This window comes from Paramacrobiotus metropolitanus, unplaced genomic scaffold (assembly GCF_019649055.1).
Source record: "Paramacrobiotus metropolitanus isolate TYO unplaced genomic scaffold, Prichtersi_v1.0 Parri_scaffold0000268, whole genome shotgun sequence".
NCBI classification, from domain to species: domain Eukaryota; kingdom Metazoa; phylum Tardigrada; class Eutardigrada; order Parachela; family Macrobiotidae; genus Paramacrobiotus; species Paramacrobiotus metropolitanus.
This window is the reverse complement of record NW_026570488.1, coordinates 41,669-59,858: the sequence shown is the minus strand read 5'-3', so window position 1 is coordinate 59,858 and position 18,190 is coordinate 41,669. Positions and strand designations below refer to the sequence as shown.

Here is an 18,190-nt window from a genome sequence, read left to right as displayed (position 1 = left end):
CGAAGACAGAGAACAGAGAGAAACACGGTTGCCGCGCTGACTGCTCAGTGAGCGGATATAGCGATGGATATGCGGCGCTCATTCATATTTCATCGTATCATTCGTATGCACTATGCAGTGTAATTGGACAGCGGCTAACGGTGCAGATTTAAGTACAGTAGTACTACTCGACACGCACTTTAAATGAGTTCTGTAACATAAAGTACCGGAAGTTCTGTAAAAGTGAATCTACCAATGGTACAGCACTGAATCTTATAGAGCGTTACAGAGCAACGAGACCATTAGCGTCAAACAGTGCCCAGTTACTGTAGCCGAATTTGCCAACAATTCATGTATTTTTCATTTCAATTTTGCAGCCGTTCCCTTTCTGTTTTTCTGACATTTCAAAGTTGTGGTATGTTGAAGAAATCAAATGACTAGTGAAAAAGTGAAAGACAACTTCGCACGGAAAGTACGGTGAGGTGGAATTTATCATTCCTCGCAGCTCTGCGCTGACGGCTATGGCGAAGTTGCCATCGATACAAATTCAAACATCATGAACCATGCACAGTCTTAGGCAGCTAAAACAGTTAACAAGCAGAACTGGAATATTGTTTCAATAGAAACAATTAAATTACCGCTGATTACGCCCTCAAAACTAAAAACAGGATTTTCGACGTACGGGGGCTGAGCATCCACATCAAAAAATAATTTTGACTTGGTAAAAGTACGAGTTCTGTATCGTAACGGAGCCAGGAGAGTTCCTTTTAGATACAGAACACTTTAACTCGGGCGTCCAATCAGAGATAAGGGGTGGTCACAAAATATTACAGAACTTCCGGCTCTGTATCTTACAGAACTCTTTTAAAGTGCGTGTCGAGTAGTACTAGTAAATAATTATTAAATTTGTCGCTGTGTTGATTACGGGATATATAAGCGCTGTACACGACTACACGCTGAAGCTGCAATTAATTTAATCCCTCTCACCGAATACCACACTTGCCGCGACACCGCAGCCCATCATACAACCGTATTAACAAGAAAAAACACTTCCGGCTCGATAAAAAAATAAATACAACAAAATGTGGATGCCAACGCTCTAGGCCGTGAGCGTATAGCGGCGGATTTTGCCGTCGCGGCAGCAGGAGAAGAGCTGGTCGCTGACGCGGCACACGCGGAACACCGGCTCGTACTCGGCGCCGCAGAACTCCATGGAATACTCGTTCTGCGGGTGCAGCAGCGGGTTGCGGTAGAAGCAGGAGCCGTCGGCCGTCCCGCAGATGACCCCGTTGCTCTGCGGACTGCTGGTGATGCACAGGATGCAGCCGCGGATCTCCCGCCAGTGACACACCGGCGTGTCCGGCCGCCGCCAGTCCAAATAATACATCTGGCCGCTCTCCGTCCCGCAGGCTAGATAGGGATGCTGGAGGAAGCGGCAGCACTGCACGCGGTCGTCCAGGAAGCGCTTCATCAGCGCCTTGTGACTGCTGCGCAGACACACCATGCGCAGGAACCCGTCGTCCCCGCCGTACATCAGGACGCGGCCGTCCTTGGGGTCGGCGGGGCTGGGGTGTCCCCAAAGGCCGCCTTCAGCGAGGGGTCGGCGGACTGGACGTCCAGGCAGTTGATGGTGAAGCCCAGGTTCACCGCCACCGATTCCAGCGGTTCACTGCGCGTCACGTCCCACAACCGGATCTGACCTACTTATTAGAAAATAAAGTTTTTTGCTTTACCTAGTTTTTCCAATTTTCCCATTTTTATCTTTGAACAGTAGATGAATTTTCTGTATTTTGCCCATTTTTCTCTATTTTATCAATTTTTCCGCATTTTTATTAATTTTTTCCCATTTTTTTTTGTAACCAGTACGCTAAATTTTCTTCGGTATATCAATTTTTCTTTTTTTTGAACCGTGCTGTCGTCGGTGAATATCCTTTACTGAGATAGTTTTTCGTATTTTCACCATTGTAAATTTTTATGTAAAATAGTCCAGTCGCTGTATTTTTTCTGATTTGGCTAAATTAAGAAATGACCGAAAAAGATTGATAATAAAATCATTTTTCAATGCCACAATACACCAATTTGAAGAGAAAAAACACGCTAAACTATTTTTTAAAGTAATAATAAAATAATTTTTTATTTTTTAAATAGGTCGAGCATCCGCTGTATTTTTCCAACACTCACCATCCTGTCCGGCGGAGAAGAGATGCCGGCCGCCTTCAGCGAAGAGCAAGTCGCTGACTTTACCGGTGTGTGCCCGCAGACTCCGCACGCTGCGCATCGTTCGGACGTTGTACAATTTAATGGCGTTGCTGTCGGCGGAATACGCGATCACCGCCTGCGCCGCGTTCGGCAGCCACTTCACCACGTTCCTGTAATCGAGGACAAGCAGCGCTTCAATTAATGCCTTTTATTAACGACACACTTCAGTGACTTCACCATTCATTTGCAGAAAATAATTACTTATTAACAAACTAATAACACTGCCGCTCTTTAAGTGCTCACTCGGCCGTTCACGTGCCACAACGAGACGCAATTAGCCTAAATTAATTAGGAAAAATAAGAAAAAAATCAAAATACACACAATTTAAATTTAATTAATTTTTAAAAATATCAAATTAAAAATAGGAAACAAATAAAAATAAGTACAAATTTAAATTCAGTTAATTTTTAAATAAATAAATAAAAATAACTACACGCAGCACGCACGTTTCGCCTTGATCCTGCAGATCGCACTTGATCTCCTCGTTGCCCAGACTCCACACCCGCACCGATTTGTCCACGGAGGCGGCGGCGCCCATCTGCAGATCCCAGTGGACGTCCACACAGCTGATACTCTTGGTAAACACCCGCTCGTAGACGCGGGCGGGCGCCACGAAGGTGGCCCGCGACTGACACCCCGGGATCTGGTCGAAGGCCATCTCCAGACTGCTGGGCGTCACGGCCAGCACCTGGAAGCCGGGTCGGCAGGCGAAGGCGGCGGCGGCGCCGTTCAGGGTGGTGTGGAGGGGCGAGGCGTAGCCGGGGGCGTCGGGGGCGGGCGGGGGCACCAGGCGGCAGTCGAAGCAGTCGCCCAGGATGGTGGAGCCCTCCATGCGGACGCCCACCCACACCTGGCCTTTGGAGAAGAGCACCTGCAAGGAAAATAAGAAATACAGCGCTTACGCCAAGATATCTGTACTGAATATCGTGAAAATGCAGTTGCATGCTCTGTCGACATGCCAACCGCCCCGGCTGCAGCGCTATCTGAATAACAGTGAAATTCAACATCGCGTCTTCTGACTCTTCTCCCGAACCTTGTCCCAGCTGGGATGGATCCACAGCCGCGAGATGGCTTTTAACCGCTCCGGTTCGTGCGGGTCCATGTCGGACTGGGCGTTGCGCTTGGGGAGGGAGGCGCTGGCCCCGCCGCCGCCACTGCTGCTGGTGCTGCCGCGCTTCTGCTGCGACATGCTCCGTCCATACTCCACAACACTCGATCACATCGACATCATTCTGGCCTGCGTGCTTGATTAGCCCACTCCACGCTATAAGCGTCACCATGCACACAATCAGCACGTTTCCACTTACGCAACTCAACAAGAATTATTTCCCACTTAATGAGACAATTTTGGACGTGGTCAACGCTTCTCTAACCCACAAGCAGAGAATATTCAGGAAAACGAAAAATTAAATCTAAATTTTTCACTGAGTTTTCCACACGTCGCATGTTTGTCAACATGCAGCGAGCCGTCGCCCCGTGGAGGTAGCAATAACAGAAACTGTGCGCAAGCGATGCGTTCTCTGCTTTCCCGCATGCACCGGCCCGGCCAAAGTACAGAGTCGAGCCTTCCAAGGCACGCATTTTGTAGTGTGAAAATTAGCCAGATCCGGATTTGCGTTGCGTTTGCAGACTTTGCTTTGGCGCATTCACATTTCACAGGCTTGCTACTGCATCGTCTGCTCTGCACCCTTCGTCAAGTATTATTCCTACACTTCTCACTCTCACTGTTTCATTACTCGCCATCTTTCGCCATTTTATTTATCCCTACTGTATATTTATTTATCCCTGATCGTTCGCCTGTCCGCGCTCCTCTCGTCTCACAGTGTGCTTGTATCTCTCTCAGTCTCGGCCAGCATGAACAGCGCTCCCACTCACAGCAGCAGCGACGGCGAATACGGCAGCGATCCCTCCAAGTCCTCCTCCTCCGCGGGCCGCTCCCCGCTCCCCGACAGCAATGACGCCTCCCCGCAGCCCACCGCCGGCAAGAAGTCCAGCGGGCAAAATAACAACAACCACAACTTCCAGAACTACACAGGTGAGGCGCAGATTGCGGCGCAGACTCTACTCTGAATCCGGCTTGCGGCAGCGACTGGTCTAATCGGCTCCCTGTACCGTGTCTACGGGAATGCAGTATACTATACAGTGAATTGGGCGCTTGCGCCGTACCAAGTTCTTGAATTATTGCTGTGCGGATTTTGTTGATGTTTTCGCCGATTTGGGCATTTGCATTTGGTTGCGAGTGTTATTGCTTGCTGGGAAATTAAGGGAATTTTTTTCTGCAGATGGATTGACGTTCTTCAAGATCCTGGTGCCGAGTATGGCCGGTAAGGGTGGTGTGTGTGTTGGTGTGCGGTCTAATCTACTTGCTTGCCACTTTACGTTGAGCCGCGTTATAAGCTGCTAATCCGACGTCAGAGCCCGTGTAGTCAGTAGTGCGCGGGTGAACGACCGCCAGCCGACCTTGAACTGTCTGGAACGGGCGCCAAACGTGCCCGCCCGTCACGTGCAAACCCCTGCTAATTTCTCCTTCCATTTGTTTTGCAGCTGGTGCCATCATCGGAAAAGGAGGTTCGTGATTATTCCTTCACAATAATTTATTTATTTGATTTTTCTATCAATTTTGCGGTTCGTAGATAATGATTGTACACGTATTGCGTAATATTTTATTCAAACGTGATGGTGAATTAAGTAGAAATTATAGTACAGATTTTAATACAGGCTGATTGGAAGAAAATTAAAAATTTAATTAATTATCGTTGCAAAAATAAAATTGCAATTTAATTTATCGCTTGCAGTCGTGATATTTTGCGTGGAAAATTGTTGTAAAATTATAACGTGTTATTTAATTGATTCACACTGTGAATTAGTTATAATTATTGCGGAAATTGTAATACAAGTTGCAGGGAAAAATAAGGAAATAAATATTTTATCGTTGCAAGAACCTGTGTACGTGCCGGTATGCAGTTGTTTGCGTAAATACTGAAGCGGCGTTGTACGTGTGTTGCAGGGGAGACGATCGCGCAGCTGCAGCAGGATACCGGCACCCGCATCAAAATGTAGGCGCAGTTCAACTGTCGATGCTGGACTGTATCGAATATCGATTGTCTAAAGCTGTGTATCACTAACCCTCTGCTGATTACAGGTCCAAGGCGACGGATTTCTTCCCCGGTAAGTCACCTCCCGCATTCAACGGGCCGGGTCGATCGCTCGTTCATTTCAGCCTTTTATCCTTTCTAACTGCCAAAAGCTACTTGAGCACGACTCGCTGCTCGTCAACAAATTAAGCGCTCCGGTGGGCAGCCGGTGCGCGGCTAATCCGCAGCATCCTTCGCGTTAATTTAATCATTTTTGAAAATCGCTGCAGGCATTTTATCACGCCTGTCAGTTAGAGTAATTGCAGACTACTGCGCAGAGGTACGCGTAAAATGGTGGTGTTGCATAGAGAAAGGTGTTGGCCAAAGGCTTGGTAATGGTTTGCTGTTAAGTCTTCGACCGGAAGTGCCGTTTGTCCACGTTGAACCGACCGGAAATCAGTTTGAATTTGTTAGTTGATTATTTTTAGCTGATTTGCTGAATTGTCACTTCATTTTTTGGTTTAAAATCATTGTGAAATTAATTCAAAATATTACTGGTCTTTGTAAATTTATTTGCGTAGCATTTTCTGGATATTTATTTTATTTGCGCACTTCCGCTTGTAAAATCATTCTGAAAAAAGGTTTGAAATTATTATTAATTTATTTACGTATTAGTTATCTGCTGGGTATGCGTTATATGTATCGGTTTAAAATTACTGGTACTATGAAAACGATATGGAAATATGCATCTTGGAAATTATTAAATACTGGGCTTTTAATTTTTAAATGATTGCGAAATGGGTTAGAAAGTGTTACTTATTGATTGAGTTATAAATTATTTACTTTGTATTCTTCACCTTATTTGTCGATTAAAAAGTAGTGGTTATTCCTTTCTGGACTTGCGAGCGGATGCGGTAAAAGTTGCACATTCAGAGCGCAGTATTGCTAGAATTCCCTGTAAAAGGCATATAAAATGCGAATAAATTGTTATAAAAATGAGCGTGATGGTTGAGACTTGAGAGGGACGTATTTGTGTGCAGGCACGAACGAGCGCGTGTGCATCATCTACGGCGCGAACGCGGAGGCCATCCTGTCCGTGCACGACTTCATCGCGCAGAAGATCCGCGACAAGCCGGACCCGGGCGCCAAGAGCGCCATCGACTACGACACGAAGCAGCCGGCGGAGCGCGAGAAGCAGGTGGGGACTGACAGCGTCTGTCATCCGTCAAACACTGACAGTCGACACGCAACGGCGTTGCAGGTGAAGATCCTGGTGCCCAACAGCACCGCCGGCATGATCATCGGCAAGGCCGGCAACTATATCAAGCACGTGAAGGAGGAGTCGGCGGCCTACGTGCAGATCTCGCAGAAGGCCAAGGACCACACCATCACCGAGCGCTGCATCACCGTCATCGGGGAGGCCGCGCAGAACCGGCGCGCCTGCCAGCTGATCCTCAACAAGATCTTCGAGGACCCCCAGAGCAACTCCTGCCCCAACCTGTCCTACGCCGACGTCATGGGCCCCGTGCCCAACTACAACCCCACCGGCAGCCCCTTCGCCAACGTGCTGGCGGGGGTGCCGTCCGGCCCGGCGGCCCCCGGGGGTCCCGGCGGGGAGATGAACCCCTACCACTCGGCCGCCAATCTCAACCAGATCTTTGGCACGCTGCGCAACACGCTGCGGCTGAGCGGGTTCACGGAGGAGGCCACCAACGAGATCCTGGCCGCCATGGGCACGCTGGCCAGCTACGGGATCCTGGGGCTGGGGCTGGGGCTCGGCGGGCTGAATGTCAACATGAATATGGGCTACGTGTCGCCGGTGTCCGGGGACCACGGCGTCGGTTGACTCCGGCTACGGGAACCTGCATTCCACCGCGCCCTCCAGCGTTAACGGGGCACCTCGCCCGGTAAATTAGCATCTTTATTTTTTTTACATTTTATTTCTTAAAAATATTCTTGTTAATTATATCTCATTTAATAGGGCATTTATCGAGGTTTCCGCTTTATTTTCAAATTATTTGTATTATATTTAATATTTATACTTGAATTTATATTCAAAATTGTAGTATGGTTTGTTTGTATGTATGAACATGAATTTATATTTTTTCTGCTTATTCACATTTTTTATTTGGATTATTGGCGATTTTAAAAAATTTAACTGAGGAGTTTTGGACGGTGCTTGGGTTTGTAATTTTGTCTTCGTTTTTGATTTTATTTTTTATTTATCTGTGAATTTTGTGCGGCTATTTTGGTGAATTTAAAAATTTTGGGTGGGCATTTATTTATGTTTATTTGAATTTTAATTTACTAATTTTATTTACTTATCTGAATTTTATTGAATTTTGATATAGGTACTAATCTTATTTATTTATCTGAATTTTTTGCTGTTAATTGTACCGTCTGATTGATGCGTGTTGGACGATTTTTTGTTTAGGCTACGGCGACGGGTCATCCAAGTCGCCGCTGCGCTTCAACGGGCACCACCCGCACGCGCACCCCCCGGGGGCGGCGGCGGACAGCGTGGAGATGGGCGGGTACGGCGCGGCGCACGCGCTGTACGAGCAGCAGCAGCAGTTGTCGCCGGGCCATCTGACCGACGCCGGCAACGCCTGGAGCCTGGGCCTGCAGCAGCAGCAACAGCAGCGCAACGCCACCAACCTGCCGCGCTGGGGCGGCGGGGGCGGGGGCGCCGCCAACGGCAGCCGGATGGCCAGCAACGGCGCGGGCTACCCGCACCAGGATACGGGCATGTCCATGAGCGGGGCCGGCGGCGGCGGCGGCGCCGGCGAGCGGACGCAGTGTAGTATTGAAATCAATGAGAATCTCGTGGGAGGTCAGTGCCTTTTATTCCCTGCATTTATTGTCATTTTTATTTTGGATTATTTTATTTTTTCGTGATATTAATCTGTATTTATTGCGACATATTTTTTCTCGTTTGCCAGGTCATTTGTTGACTTTACTAATTTTTTCAGTTTAAATTTATCTGCATTATTGCAATTTTAGAATTATTTTCATTCATTTATTCTGTGCATACATTAAATTATATTAATATTTTTTCTATTTTTTTCTGAAATTTATTTTTATTTTCTATGTAATTAATTGTTGATAGCGTGTTTAATATTTTATTATTTTTTATAGTTCGTTATTTCGCTGTTTAATCAAGTAATTCATTTATTTCGATTTAGTGTTTTCTTTTTTGCAGTATTTGTATTTATGGGCGTATTTGAGTGGTAATGGTTGGTTACTGTGTAGCGCTGTTGGGGCGGGAAGGGAAGAACGTGTCGGAGATCGAGGCCATGTGCGGCACGTCGATCCAGGTGACGAAGAAGAAGTTCAGCGCCGGCCGGCGCAGCGTCGTCATCACCGGCGCGCCGCAGCAGATCCAGATGACGCAGATGGTCATCCAGCAGCGTCTGGCGCAGGCCGAGGAGAAGCGCGCGCTGAGCCACAACCACAGCCACGCCCTGGCCGGCGACGGCGGCCCGCCGCCCTCCGGGGCGCCGCTCCTCAGTCCCGCCTCTCAGTTCGCCTGAAAACTGGGCGGCGCTGTATTGATCCGTTCCTGGTCAGAGCAGAGCAGAGCGCATCCTCTTCATCCCTCGCCCTCATCCTGCTTGTTGTCATCCCCGTTGTCATCCCGTTTCGTCATCCCTGGCTTTTAGCGTTTTAGCGCGGACGGTTTGTTGTCGGTTGTTGCGCGTTGTTTAGTGTTTATCTTTTATCTGTCGGGTTGGTGTCTCTCTGGTCTGTCCGCATTATCCGCCAACACCGCGGTTTGACGTCAGTGTGCAGAGCAGAGCAAGCTATTTTTCTATGTCTCCTATAGGTCTTCGTTTTATTTATGATAATTTTATTCGATTAAAGTGCAATTAAAAATCCTTCGCAATCGGCTGCCATTTTCCATATAATATTATTGTATTTTTTCCATTTATTATTGGTGTATTTTTTTCCATTTATTTATTGTAATTATTACGGTATCTACTATTGTAAGTATTATCTACTATATAAATTGTATTTACTGATTTTTTTATTTTTCCTTTTGCAATTTTAATTACACTTGTGGCCAATAAAAAAATGCTTAAGAAATCAGATATTTAATAAAATACCAATTATGTAAATGTTATTAATTTATTTATCATTCATTTGTTTGTCTACATTTTTTTATTAGTTTAATCATTTCAGATACTGTTATCGGTTATAGTCCAGTTTATAATCCTTTAGAACAGACCGTATTTCGATCATAACCGCTGAATTAATTACTCTGTTTAAATGAGCAAAAATGTCTGTATGAAATTGAAAAAACACAGTCATCGCGTTGAAAACGCAACAGGCACAGCTGTGCAAAATCACATAAAAATATTTATCCTCCATCATAACGTGTTCATATGACGGTATCCTCGTGGATCGTGTCGGGAATGGTGAGGACGACATCCGCGTCGAAACCCGCTTCCGGTGACTGCATCCGCCGCCAGACGGCGCCACCGTTCCCCGTCTGGACGGCGGCGTGCGCCATCCGCGGCATGTCCGAGTTGGCGCGCAGAAACGGCCGGTGGCGCTTCGCTCGGTCGGCCGTCTCGCTGGCGGTGCGCACCAGCCGGCGGGCGGTGGGCGGGGCGCCGGGGAAGGTCGAAGGGTCACCGGAAGTCCCGTAGCACGCCACCGGGAGGCTGCGGAGACGCAGGCGCCGGCTTAACCGGCGCAGCGGGTGTCCCTTGTCGTCCTCCTCCGGGCCGGCGTCCACCTGCACGGAGCCGGCGCGCGAGCACAGCGTGCGTTGGGTGCCGCGGCGGAAGACGGAGTGTTGCCAGGAGGGCTGGCGTTGGCGGCTGCGCCGGCGCCAACGGCCGCTGCGGAGACACAACGCGCAGCAGCACTCCTCCAGGATGCGCAGGTACTGCTCGCGGAAGCGCTCGTTCATCAGGTAGATCAACGGGTTAATCGCGGAATTCAGGAAGCCCAGCAGACTGATCAGGCGCAAGGTAAAGAACTGTAATGCATCGAAAGGTCACTCATTTTAATCGGCAGTATTTAAACATTTTTAAGGAAATAATAAAAGAAAAATTCGTCTATATAAATAATTTTAAAAAAATAAAATAAAAACATGAGAAGCTCTGTACCTACAAAGTTGCTCTTCTCGAAGAAATTGTAGATGTACTCCACGAAGATGGTGACGAAGAAGTAGGGCGACCAGCAGACTGCAGATCAGATGGAGGTCACTTAAAGGTCACCATTGCCGGTTGGCTGATATTTTATATAATCTGTATGTATTATGTCAAAGGTCGCTGACTTACTGGCGAATCCGATGCTGACCACCACCATCATGGCGGCTACCTGTAAAAAAATAAAAATGTCAAAAAATAAGCAATTAAAAAAATTCAATCAAAAATATACAGAAATGCTAAAAAAATATAATGGTAAAAAATATGATATTAAGACAGTAATTATTAAAGAGAAGTGGGTGAGTGACCTTTCGGCGGTTATCCTGGTGGCGTTGGTTGTTGTTTGCGGCGCCGGCGGTGAGGTGGTCGAGGGCGTCGGGGCGCAGGGAGGAGGCGCGGCGCCGGCTGGCCGTCTCGGCGGAGCTCAAGGGCGAAGGAGCGCTGCCGTTGGCGTTGGTGTCGTTGTGGAGATTGCCGTTGTGATGGGGATGGAGCGGAAGCGGAAGGATGTGCTGTGTGCGGAAGAGCGTGCGGATAATGAGGCCGGATGTGGTGAGGATGATGAGCAGGGGCAGGCCGTACACCACGATGAAGAGGAAGAGGAAGTAGCCCTGCATCATACAGCTGCACACTATACATACTGTAGAAGTTTATTATTTTACAGAATAAAGTATCAGTGTCCTAAGTGCAACAGGCAGCGCGTTCACGGGTATTAGCATTCGTTGTTCAGCCGGGATTTGGCAGCGGAAGCAGCGCACCCTTTCCGGCCCATACAGGCATCGGCACTGGGCTGGAAATAATTCCAGCATGCGCATAACATGCAGCAGCGATTGCGGAGATTGCGCGGAATGAGCAGTGAGCAGTGGGAATATAGGCAGTGCAGCGTTAATAAGCCGATCAGTTCCCGTCGCATAACACCAGTACCCAGCACAACAAGCCGGGTGTTCGGGGAATTATGTTAAACAGTAGATATGTATACACGGACCTTGCGGAAGTCGGGCGCGAAGGCGTCCTCGCAGATGGAGACCTGCAGGCGGCCGTACGCGCTGTGACAGCGGATGGTGCGCGGACTGCTGCCCAGCAGCGTGGGAATGCCTGCCCAGTACAGATACATGTACAGCCAATCAACACCGTGTCAACATCACTTAACTAACCATGTCGTTATACATGCTAATCAGTACTAGTGTGGTAATATCTGTATAACGAAGCGCTGGGGCGTGCCGGTTGTTTAATAATTAACTTATAATTAATGGAAGTCGTTAACGTTCGTTGGCGCTTACTGATGACGGCGGCCAGCAGCCAGGTCAGCGCGATGTACACCTTGATGCGCAGCCGGTTGCCGAAGCGGCGCGAGTGCAGCGGATACACGATGGCCACGAATCTGTCCACAGAAACCTTGCAGTCAGTGGATATGGTTGTATAGACAGATACTCACATAATCACTACTCGTAGCCGGTACACCGATATCTCTGTACAGATACACAGACATATAAGAAAAAGGACCCGGCAAATTACCGGTAATTTTTATAAGAGCGGTTGACCTTTAGAATTTTATCCGTAATTTTTTTATAAACAGTAGCAAAAGTGGTTTGCCGGTTAATGTGCAGCTGCATATGTATTATGTGTACAGCAGCCGGAAGCCAGGCGAGACTGACTGACCTTTCCACGGAGATGATGAGGAGCGTGAGGATGGTGGAGAAGACGGCCACGGACTGCGCGAACGACAGCGCCGTGCACAGCGGCTCACTGAGCAGTCTGCAGTACATATGTAAGTGCTGGTTAATATTATTTCGTATAAACTATATCGCTAGCTACCTTTTCTATAAACAGTATATACAGTAATTGTATAATTATGGACATATGCAAATAATACAGCACATAATGCATTCATACTTACAGCATATAGATATTAGAGTGTATGTTTTTGTATATATATTTTATACATATCCATATATTATTAATTTTATTAATGTATATATACAGTATATGTATTTTTCTATATATATATAATTGTATTATTATGCACAGGATTGCAGCATACATGACTGTACAGTATTTGTATGTACATGTACGGTATCTATATCCGAACTGACCGGTACTCGGGCGGCACGAGCATCTCCAGCAGCTTCACCGGGCTGACGAAGGCCCCCACCAGCACGTCCGACACTGCAACAATCACGCCATGAAATTCAGCACCGCCATATGAATATAAATACAGATCTTACTATAAAAAATTGTGGAATATTTCTGCTTGTGGAATATAACAGATTTCCCTGTACGCACGAGTCCACGGCTAGACTCGGGCGTTCAGCGCCAACCGGAAGTACTGTAATCACGGTGGAAGGGCACGTCGCGTCATGATCAACGCACCGCGCTGCGCGGTAGCACATAATAAATTATGATAATTACATAATTATGTTGCCGGCTGTAGTGCGCGCAAATACACCGTAATATCATTGACAGGCAATTGCTTCGACGCGGCTGTCGCGTACGCAGGCAATTGTCCCGTCCGTTGCATGCGGTCGTCAGGGAAATTGATGCGTTTATGAACGATCAGTCTGTACATTGCATTCCTGTGCACGGCGCATTTTAACCGACCAAAAAGGAAAGACACAACAACGCAGCGACACACACGCGTGTCGACGAACGTTCAGTCACGTTCCACCGGAAGTCGGCCCGCGTTGGCTGGCTCCATCGCGGAACGGCCGTTAAAAGTGGAGAATGCTCGGGGAAATGGCCGGCACATCCGCAGCACCGATTCCTCAACGTTCATCGCTCAATGACATTACACAACTTACTTTTGCACTTTTCTGTCAGAGCACAGAGTCAGAAACATTCACACCGTTGCGCGTATTCGAACAACATCCCTCTACTTCACGGCGCACTTGACCTTTCTTGCACTTACGCAAGTACCAGCGTCTACTGCGATCGGTAATTCAATACACGGCGTGTTTATTACAAATACACATTATTAAGTATTTTATTAAACTAATATCCTAATAAAATTATTAATACTGTTAATAAAATTTATAACAAAATTTATAATAAATAAAAAATAAATAAATTTATTTTCTTAACAACATATATATGTTGTTAAAAAAAGAATATATATTGCATTGGTATTTTGTTAATGTACCGAGAAATGCGGACAGTGTAGCAATAAAATAAAGAATAGTATTACTGTTATATAACAGAAAACCGGCTGGTATGCATACAATGCCGGTAATCCGCGTGCGGCGTGCGTGCCGACATGCAGCGACTGTTGATGACAAGCTGCGCTTCTATACGTGAGAATAGTCCGCGTGATTACATTAATTGTCCGGCCAATCGCGTACTAAAATAGCCATTTTCAAGTGCAGCACCGGAAGTAAACGGCGCCGGGAGATGACCGCGCCAGGTGGTCCGGGCGCTGGCGTGGCCCCCGCCCGCGACCGCCAACAAGGCCGCTTCGTTAAGCAATTCCGCGCGGCGTCACGCCGGGCCGTTGTACTTGTCGATCGGTGGCGTTACGTCATCGTGGCGGCTTAATTAGGGATCAACGCTGGCTGCTACTACAGCCGGCGGATTATCCGCTGTGTATGTAACAAGTAACAATGCGATCCGTGTTATCGCCCGGGAATGAGCCGCTGCTTCCGAATAATGTGTACAGACAATTCCGCCCGTTTCCCATATATTTTTTGTATATTCATTTTGAATCATTCCTCTATATTTATATATGCATAAATGTTCTGGTGCATAGTTTGTACTCGTACCATGATACTTATTAAAGGTTGTAACAATTTACGTATGTATACATTATACATACATTATATGTAGTATATATTATATATATACATTTACGTAATATACGTTAAAGTATACGTACATACATTTATATATATGCATTTACGTATATGTATATATATATATATATATATATATATATATATTAAGTTTATGTTATTATACAAAAAAATGATTTACGTATATGATTTACGTATTTTCGCATGTATACATTTGAATTAAGATTGTGGTGTATCCGGCCGGATCTAAACAGGCATACTTGTTTTTATACTGCACGATACACAGCTGCGAGTTACGAACTAAGTGTAGTCGATCAGCCAACATGTCCGTCGCGCTTGAATGCGTTCCCAGGAGAGCCCCACACCGAACTTTACTACGTCAACGCCAACGTTTCCCCCGTCGACAAGTTCACCGCATTTTTCTTACACAATTGTGCCGCACAGCGGCGCTGCCGTTCGACGAGTGGTTAGCGACGCTGACCCGTTAATTGCGGCACGGAGCATGTATTTCGGGATCAGGGTCAAGCGGCGATTTTCAGTTATTTCAGCGCCGGTGTTCTATGACTGCGGTGTAGAGCTACTCAGCTACTGCTATGGATATCGTCGTGCAGTGTCAGGATAAATTAATTTGACGGGCAACCGGTCAACACACCACTTGACGCTGTAGTACGCCACATCAACACACACGTTCGCGATGGCCTAGTTAACGTTGGCCCGCGCTCAAGCTCTGACTCTGACTCAGACTCTGACCGCTCAAACTCTGACTCTGACTACTCAAAGTCTGACTCTGACTGTCCAAACTCTGACTCTGACTGAATAACCAAGAACTTAAGAAATCTAAGAAACCTAAAACCTGAAAACTAAGAAACCTAAGAAACCTAAGAAACCTAAGAAACCCCTAAGAAACCTATTAAGAAACCTAAACCTTCAGAGTCAGAGTCAGACTTTGAGCGGTCAGAGTCAGACTTTGAGTCAGAGTTTGAGTGGTCAGAATCAGAGTCAGAGTCAGAGTTGGAGTCTAGGCCGTTAACGTTAACCCGGCGACGTTGCCGCAGCGTCTTACAGCGCAATTAGCGCCCGTCAACGCTGTCAGCCATCACATTCCCAACTCCTGTCAAAGCGCATGCTACACTCTTATTAACCAGAGATATTTCTCTGATTACACGTGAACCACGTAAAGGTCATTTTAACGGGACAGACTGGACAGCGACTACTGATGTATATATGTATATATGTGCACTATACATGATTTAAATATCTTTATGTAATATTAGGCCAATTAACCGGCCTTCTCCTGCATGAATATGTGCAGGCAATTCACGCCAATAAAATGCGGCGTCTGTCGCCAGTAATCAATGTCCATGCAGCGGGGATTATCCCGTGCGTGTAATGCGCTTCGTTCGTGGCATATTAATAACATGCAATGATTGATCGTATGCGCAGGTAAAAAAAAGCACCTACTGGCTACGTTCCGGCAGATTTCGGACGTTTCTCCTGATGGTATAATAAAATGTTAAGGTTGTACTTACCGGCGAGGTTGCAGATGAGGTAGTTGACGTTGGTGCGCATGCGGCGCTGCCCGAGGACGACGAGGATGACCAGGCCGTTGCCGAGCACCGTCAGCACGATGATCAGCAGGTAGGCCGCCACTAAGACCTGCCGCACGCCGGCCACCTGCATCAGGTCCGCGTACTCGAAATCCTCCGCGGCCGATTCGCCCGTCGTCGACTCGGGCGGCCAGCTGCGGTTGCCGCGCCACACCCCGTCCTCCGCCTCGGCCAGGGCCATCTCACGATCGCATAATATTATATACCGGCATTCTAACGTCTTCCTCGTGGTGTCCTTTAGAATTCCTCATAATAAGAATTCTTCGTAAATATTATTATGCACACGTCGACAGAACTATACAGGCTGTCTTCCGGTGAGATAAACAGAATGCATCGCAATTGCCAATTGGCATTCCGGCGAGCCAACGACAGGACAAGAAGCGGCGTGAGAAGAAACATCCAACAAACAAATAACGCCACGTACAAGTACGACCGCTGCTCAATGCAACCATCAACGCCCGTCATAACAAACGCCGATGAGTCATGTATTATTATTCCTGTATGTGCAAACATGTTCTGTACGCAACTTCCGGCAAGTACGATACGCCGTATAGAAGTAGCAATACAGAGTACTTTATTAGTTAAAGGCAAGCCTGGATGAAGTCGTAGTACGTATCTGTTCACGTACACGTACAGCACAATGTACGCACAACACGCACAGTTTTCCCGGTACAACTTACGATTAATTCTCACGTACCGCAGCAAAAACAATTTAATTATTAGTACTGTTAAATTCAGCTCAAGCAACACCCAGCTGTACGTGCCCACTGCCAACGGGATGCTGTGGCGCGTATAAATAAATTATTCTGTAATTACACCGATGTCTACAGGAACGCCGGCTGTTCAAATCAGAATGCTGTTGCCGGATCAATGCAGTTCGGTTTGTACACTGCAGAGCGGTACACTGTACGGGTTAGTTGGATTATATTCAGCCGAGTTTTGCCGTCGACGTCGACCCGGCCTCTCCCAGTTCGAATTGTATCCATATCCAGATTAATTCCACATGTATCTGTACTTGCAGTTCAACCATCCGGGAAAAACGTCAGCAGACGAAATAAATCAGCAACTTTTCTTCTTTATCGATATTCTGTTGCTGCATCTACAACACTAACCGGAAATGGTACAACATTCGCAGTAAAAATAATTTATATAGGCTTTACAATGCACTACAGGTGTACAGATGTATGTACATGAAAACTAATTAATGGTTTCTCCCAGTATTATTTCGCGGTAAATTTATATTAAATTAGTCTACTGGTTCTCAGCGGCCGAAATGGCTGCCGAGCGCAGCGATATACGGTAGTAATAAGAAACAGAATCTGCTGCCTTCATTCCCGGAACGGCCGGACGTTTAGCGCGCCCCAGAGACGTGTATAATATCATGTCTATATTCCCGGTCGTAATCAGCTGCTGCATGCCGCTGGCCGGCTGCTATTGCTAATCCCATCAGCTGTGCGTCTTATGCAACCTAATGAATTTTCCCACCACTGAACATGATGATCCGCTCTGGATCAGGCTTTGTAAACTAGGTACAGTAATGAGTAGAGGAAATTATCACTGTGCTGGGTTTAATAAACATATTACTTGTCTATTATATTGAGTAACACCCCAACACCAGCATCTTCCGATATGCTAGCTCGTTGATTGCATTCGGCCTCGAAGAAACTGTAATACGCCTTCTCGTCTTCGCACGCCGATCCTCTTCATCCCAGCCGGACAACCTCCTCCGCCGGCGTATTATAATTTTATGCTAACATAATATGTATGTAGATATACCGGTATTTGAATAAATATTTATGTTATTTAGTTCTATATATATTATTCATAATTGTGTTTTATAGTTTTACATATTATGTGTATAAATATATATGTGATATATATTGTATTTTATATATATATATATATATATATATATATATATATTTGTAAATGTACATATAAATATATATGTTATATATAATGTATTTTAAATATTATATAAATGTATATATAAATATGTATGAGTGTATGACATATATATATACTTAACTTCTCTACGTATATATTATTATGTATTGCATTATCATATAAATGCAATGTATGTATACATAGATGTTATATATATAAATGCAATTGTATAATTATATATATATATATATAAATGCGCAAATTTCCATTATAATTATTACAATGGTTAAATTTCAGACATAAAAAAAATCCGAAAGTGTTAGTGTCATTCGTGATTTTAGGATTATGTTTAGCCAAGTTACTACTATGTACACGTAAATCTTGCCAGTGCCAAGGGTCAACAAGGATGCATCGAGTAAGTGAAATAATACGCACATTGCGT

At 46.0% G+C, this 18,190-nt stretch overlaps 3 protein-coding genes across 3 annotated transcripts; 1 reads left to right on the top strand and 2 right to left on the bottom strand.

Annotated features, from left to right (window-relative positions):
* Positions 1–946: 946 nt before the first annotated feature.
* LOC129601717 (proteasomal ATPase-associated factor 1-like) lies at positions 947–3,667 on the bottom strand. Its single transcript, XM_055500587.1, is given in 5 exon segments — positions 947–1,548; positions 1,551–1,679; positions 2,161–2,348; positions 2,686–3,110; positions 3,273–3,667. Coding segments are annotated over 5 exon segments (1,368 nt in total). The 5' UTR covers positions 3,429–3,667; the 3' UTR covers positions 947–1,078.
* A 204-nt stretch (positions 3,668–3,871) lies between these two features.
* Positions 3,872–9,200, top strand: LOC129601712 (RNA-binding protein Nova-1-like). Its single transcript, XM_055500580.1, is given in 11 exon segments — positions 3,872–4,274; positions 4,522–4,563; positions 4,784–4,807; positions 5,247–5,295; positions 5,382–5,407; positions 6,354–6,511; positions 6,575–7,149; positions 7,151–7,220; positions 7,380–7,383; positions 7,748–8,146; positions 8,566–9,200. Coding segments are annotated over 11 exon segments (1,809 nt in total). The 5' UTR covers positions 3,872–4,093; the 3' UTR covers positions 8,847–9,200.
* Positions 9,201–9,511: 311 nt separating this feature from the next.
* Positions 9,512–16,565, bottom strand: LOC129601716 (QRFP-like peptide receptor). Its single transcript, XM_055500586.1, has 9 exons — positions 15,784–16,565; positions 12,566–12,638; positions 12,132–12,227; positions 11,753–11,853; positions 11,458–11,567; positions 10,781–11,083; positions 10,605–10,644; positions 10,435–10,508; positions 9,512–10,300 (listed from the first exon to the last, which is right to left on the bottom strand). Exons 1-9 carry the CDS (start codon positions 16,040–16,042, stop codon positions 9,695–9,697), a joined length of 1,662 nt encoding a protein of 553 aa, XP_055356561.1. The 5' UTR covers positions 16,043–16,565; the 3' UTR covers positions 9,512–9,694.
* Positions 16,566–18,190: the final 1,625 nt, after the last annotated feature.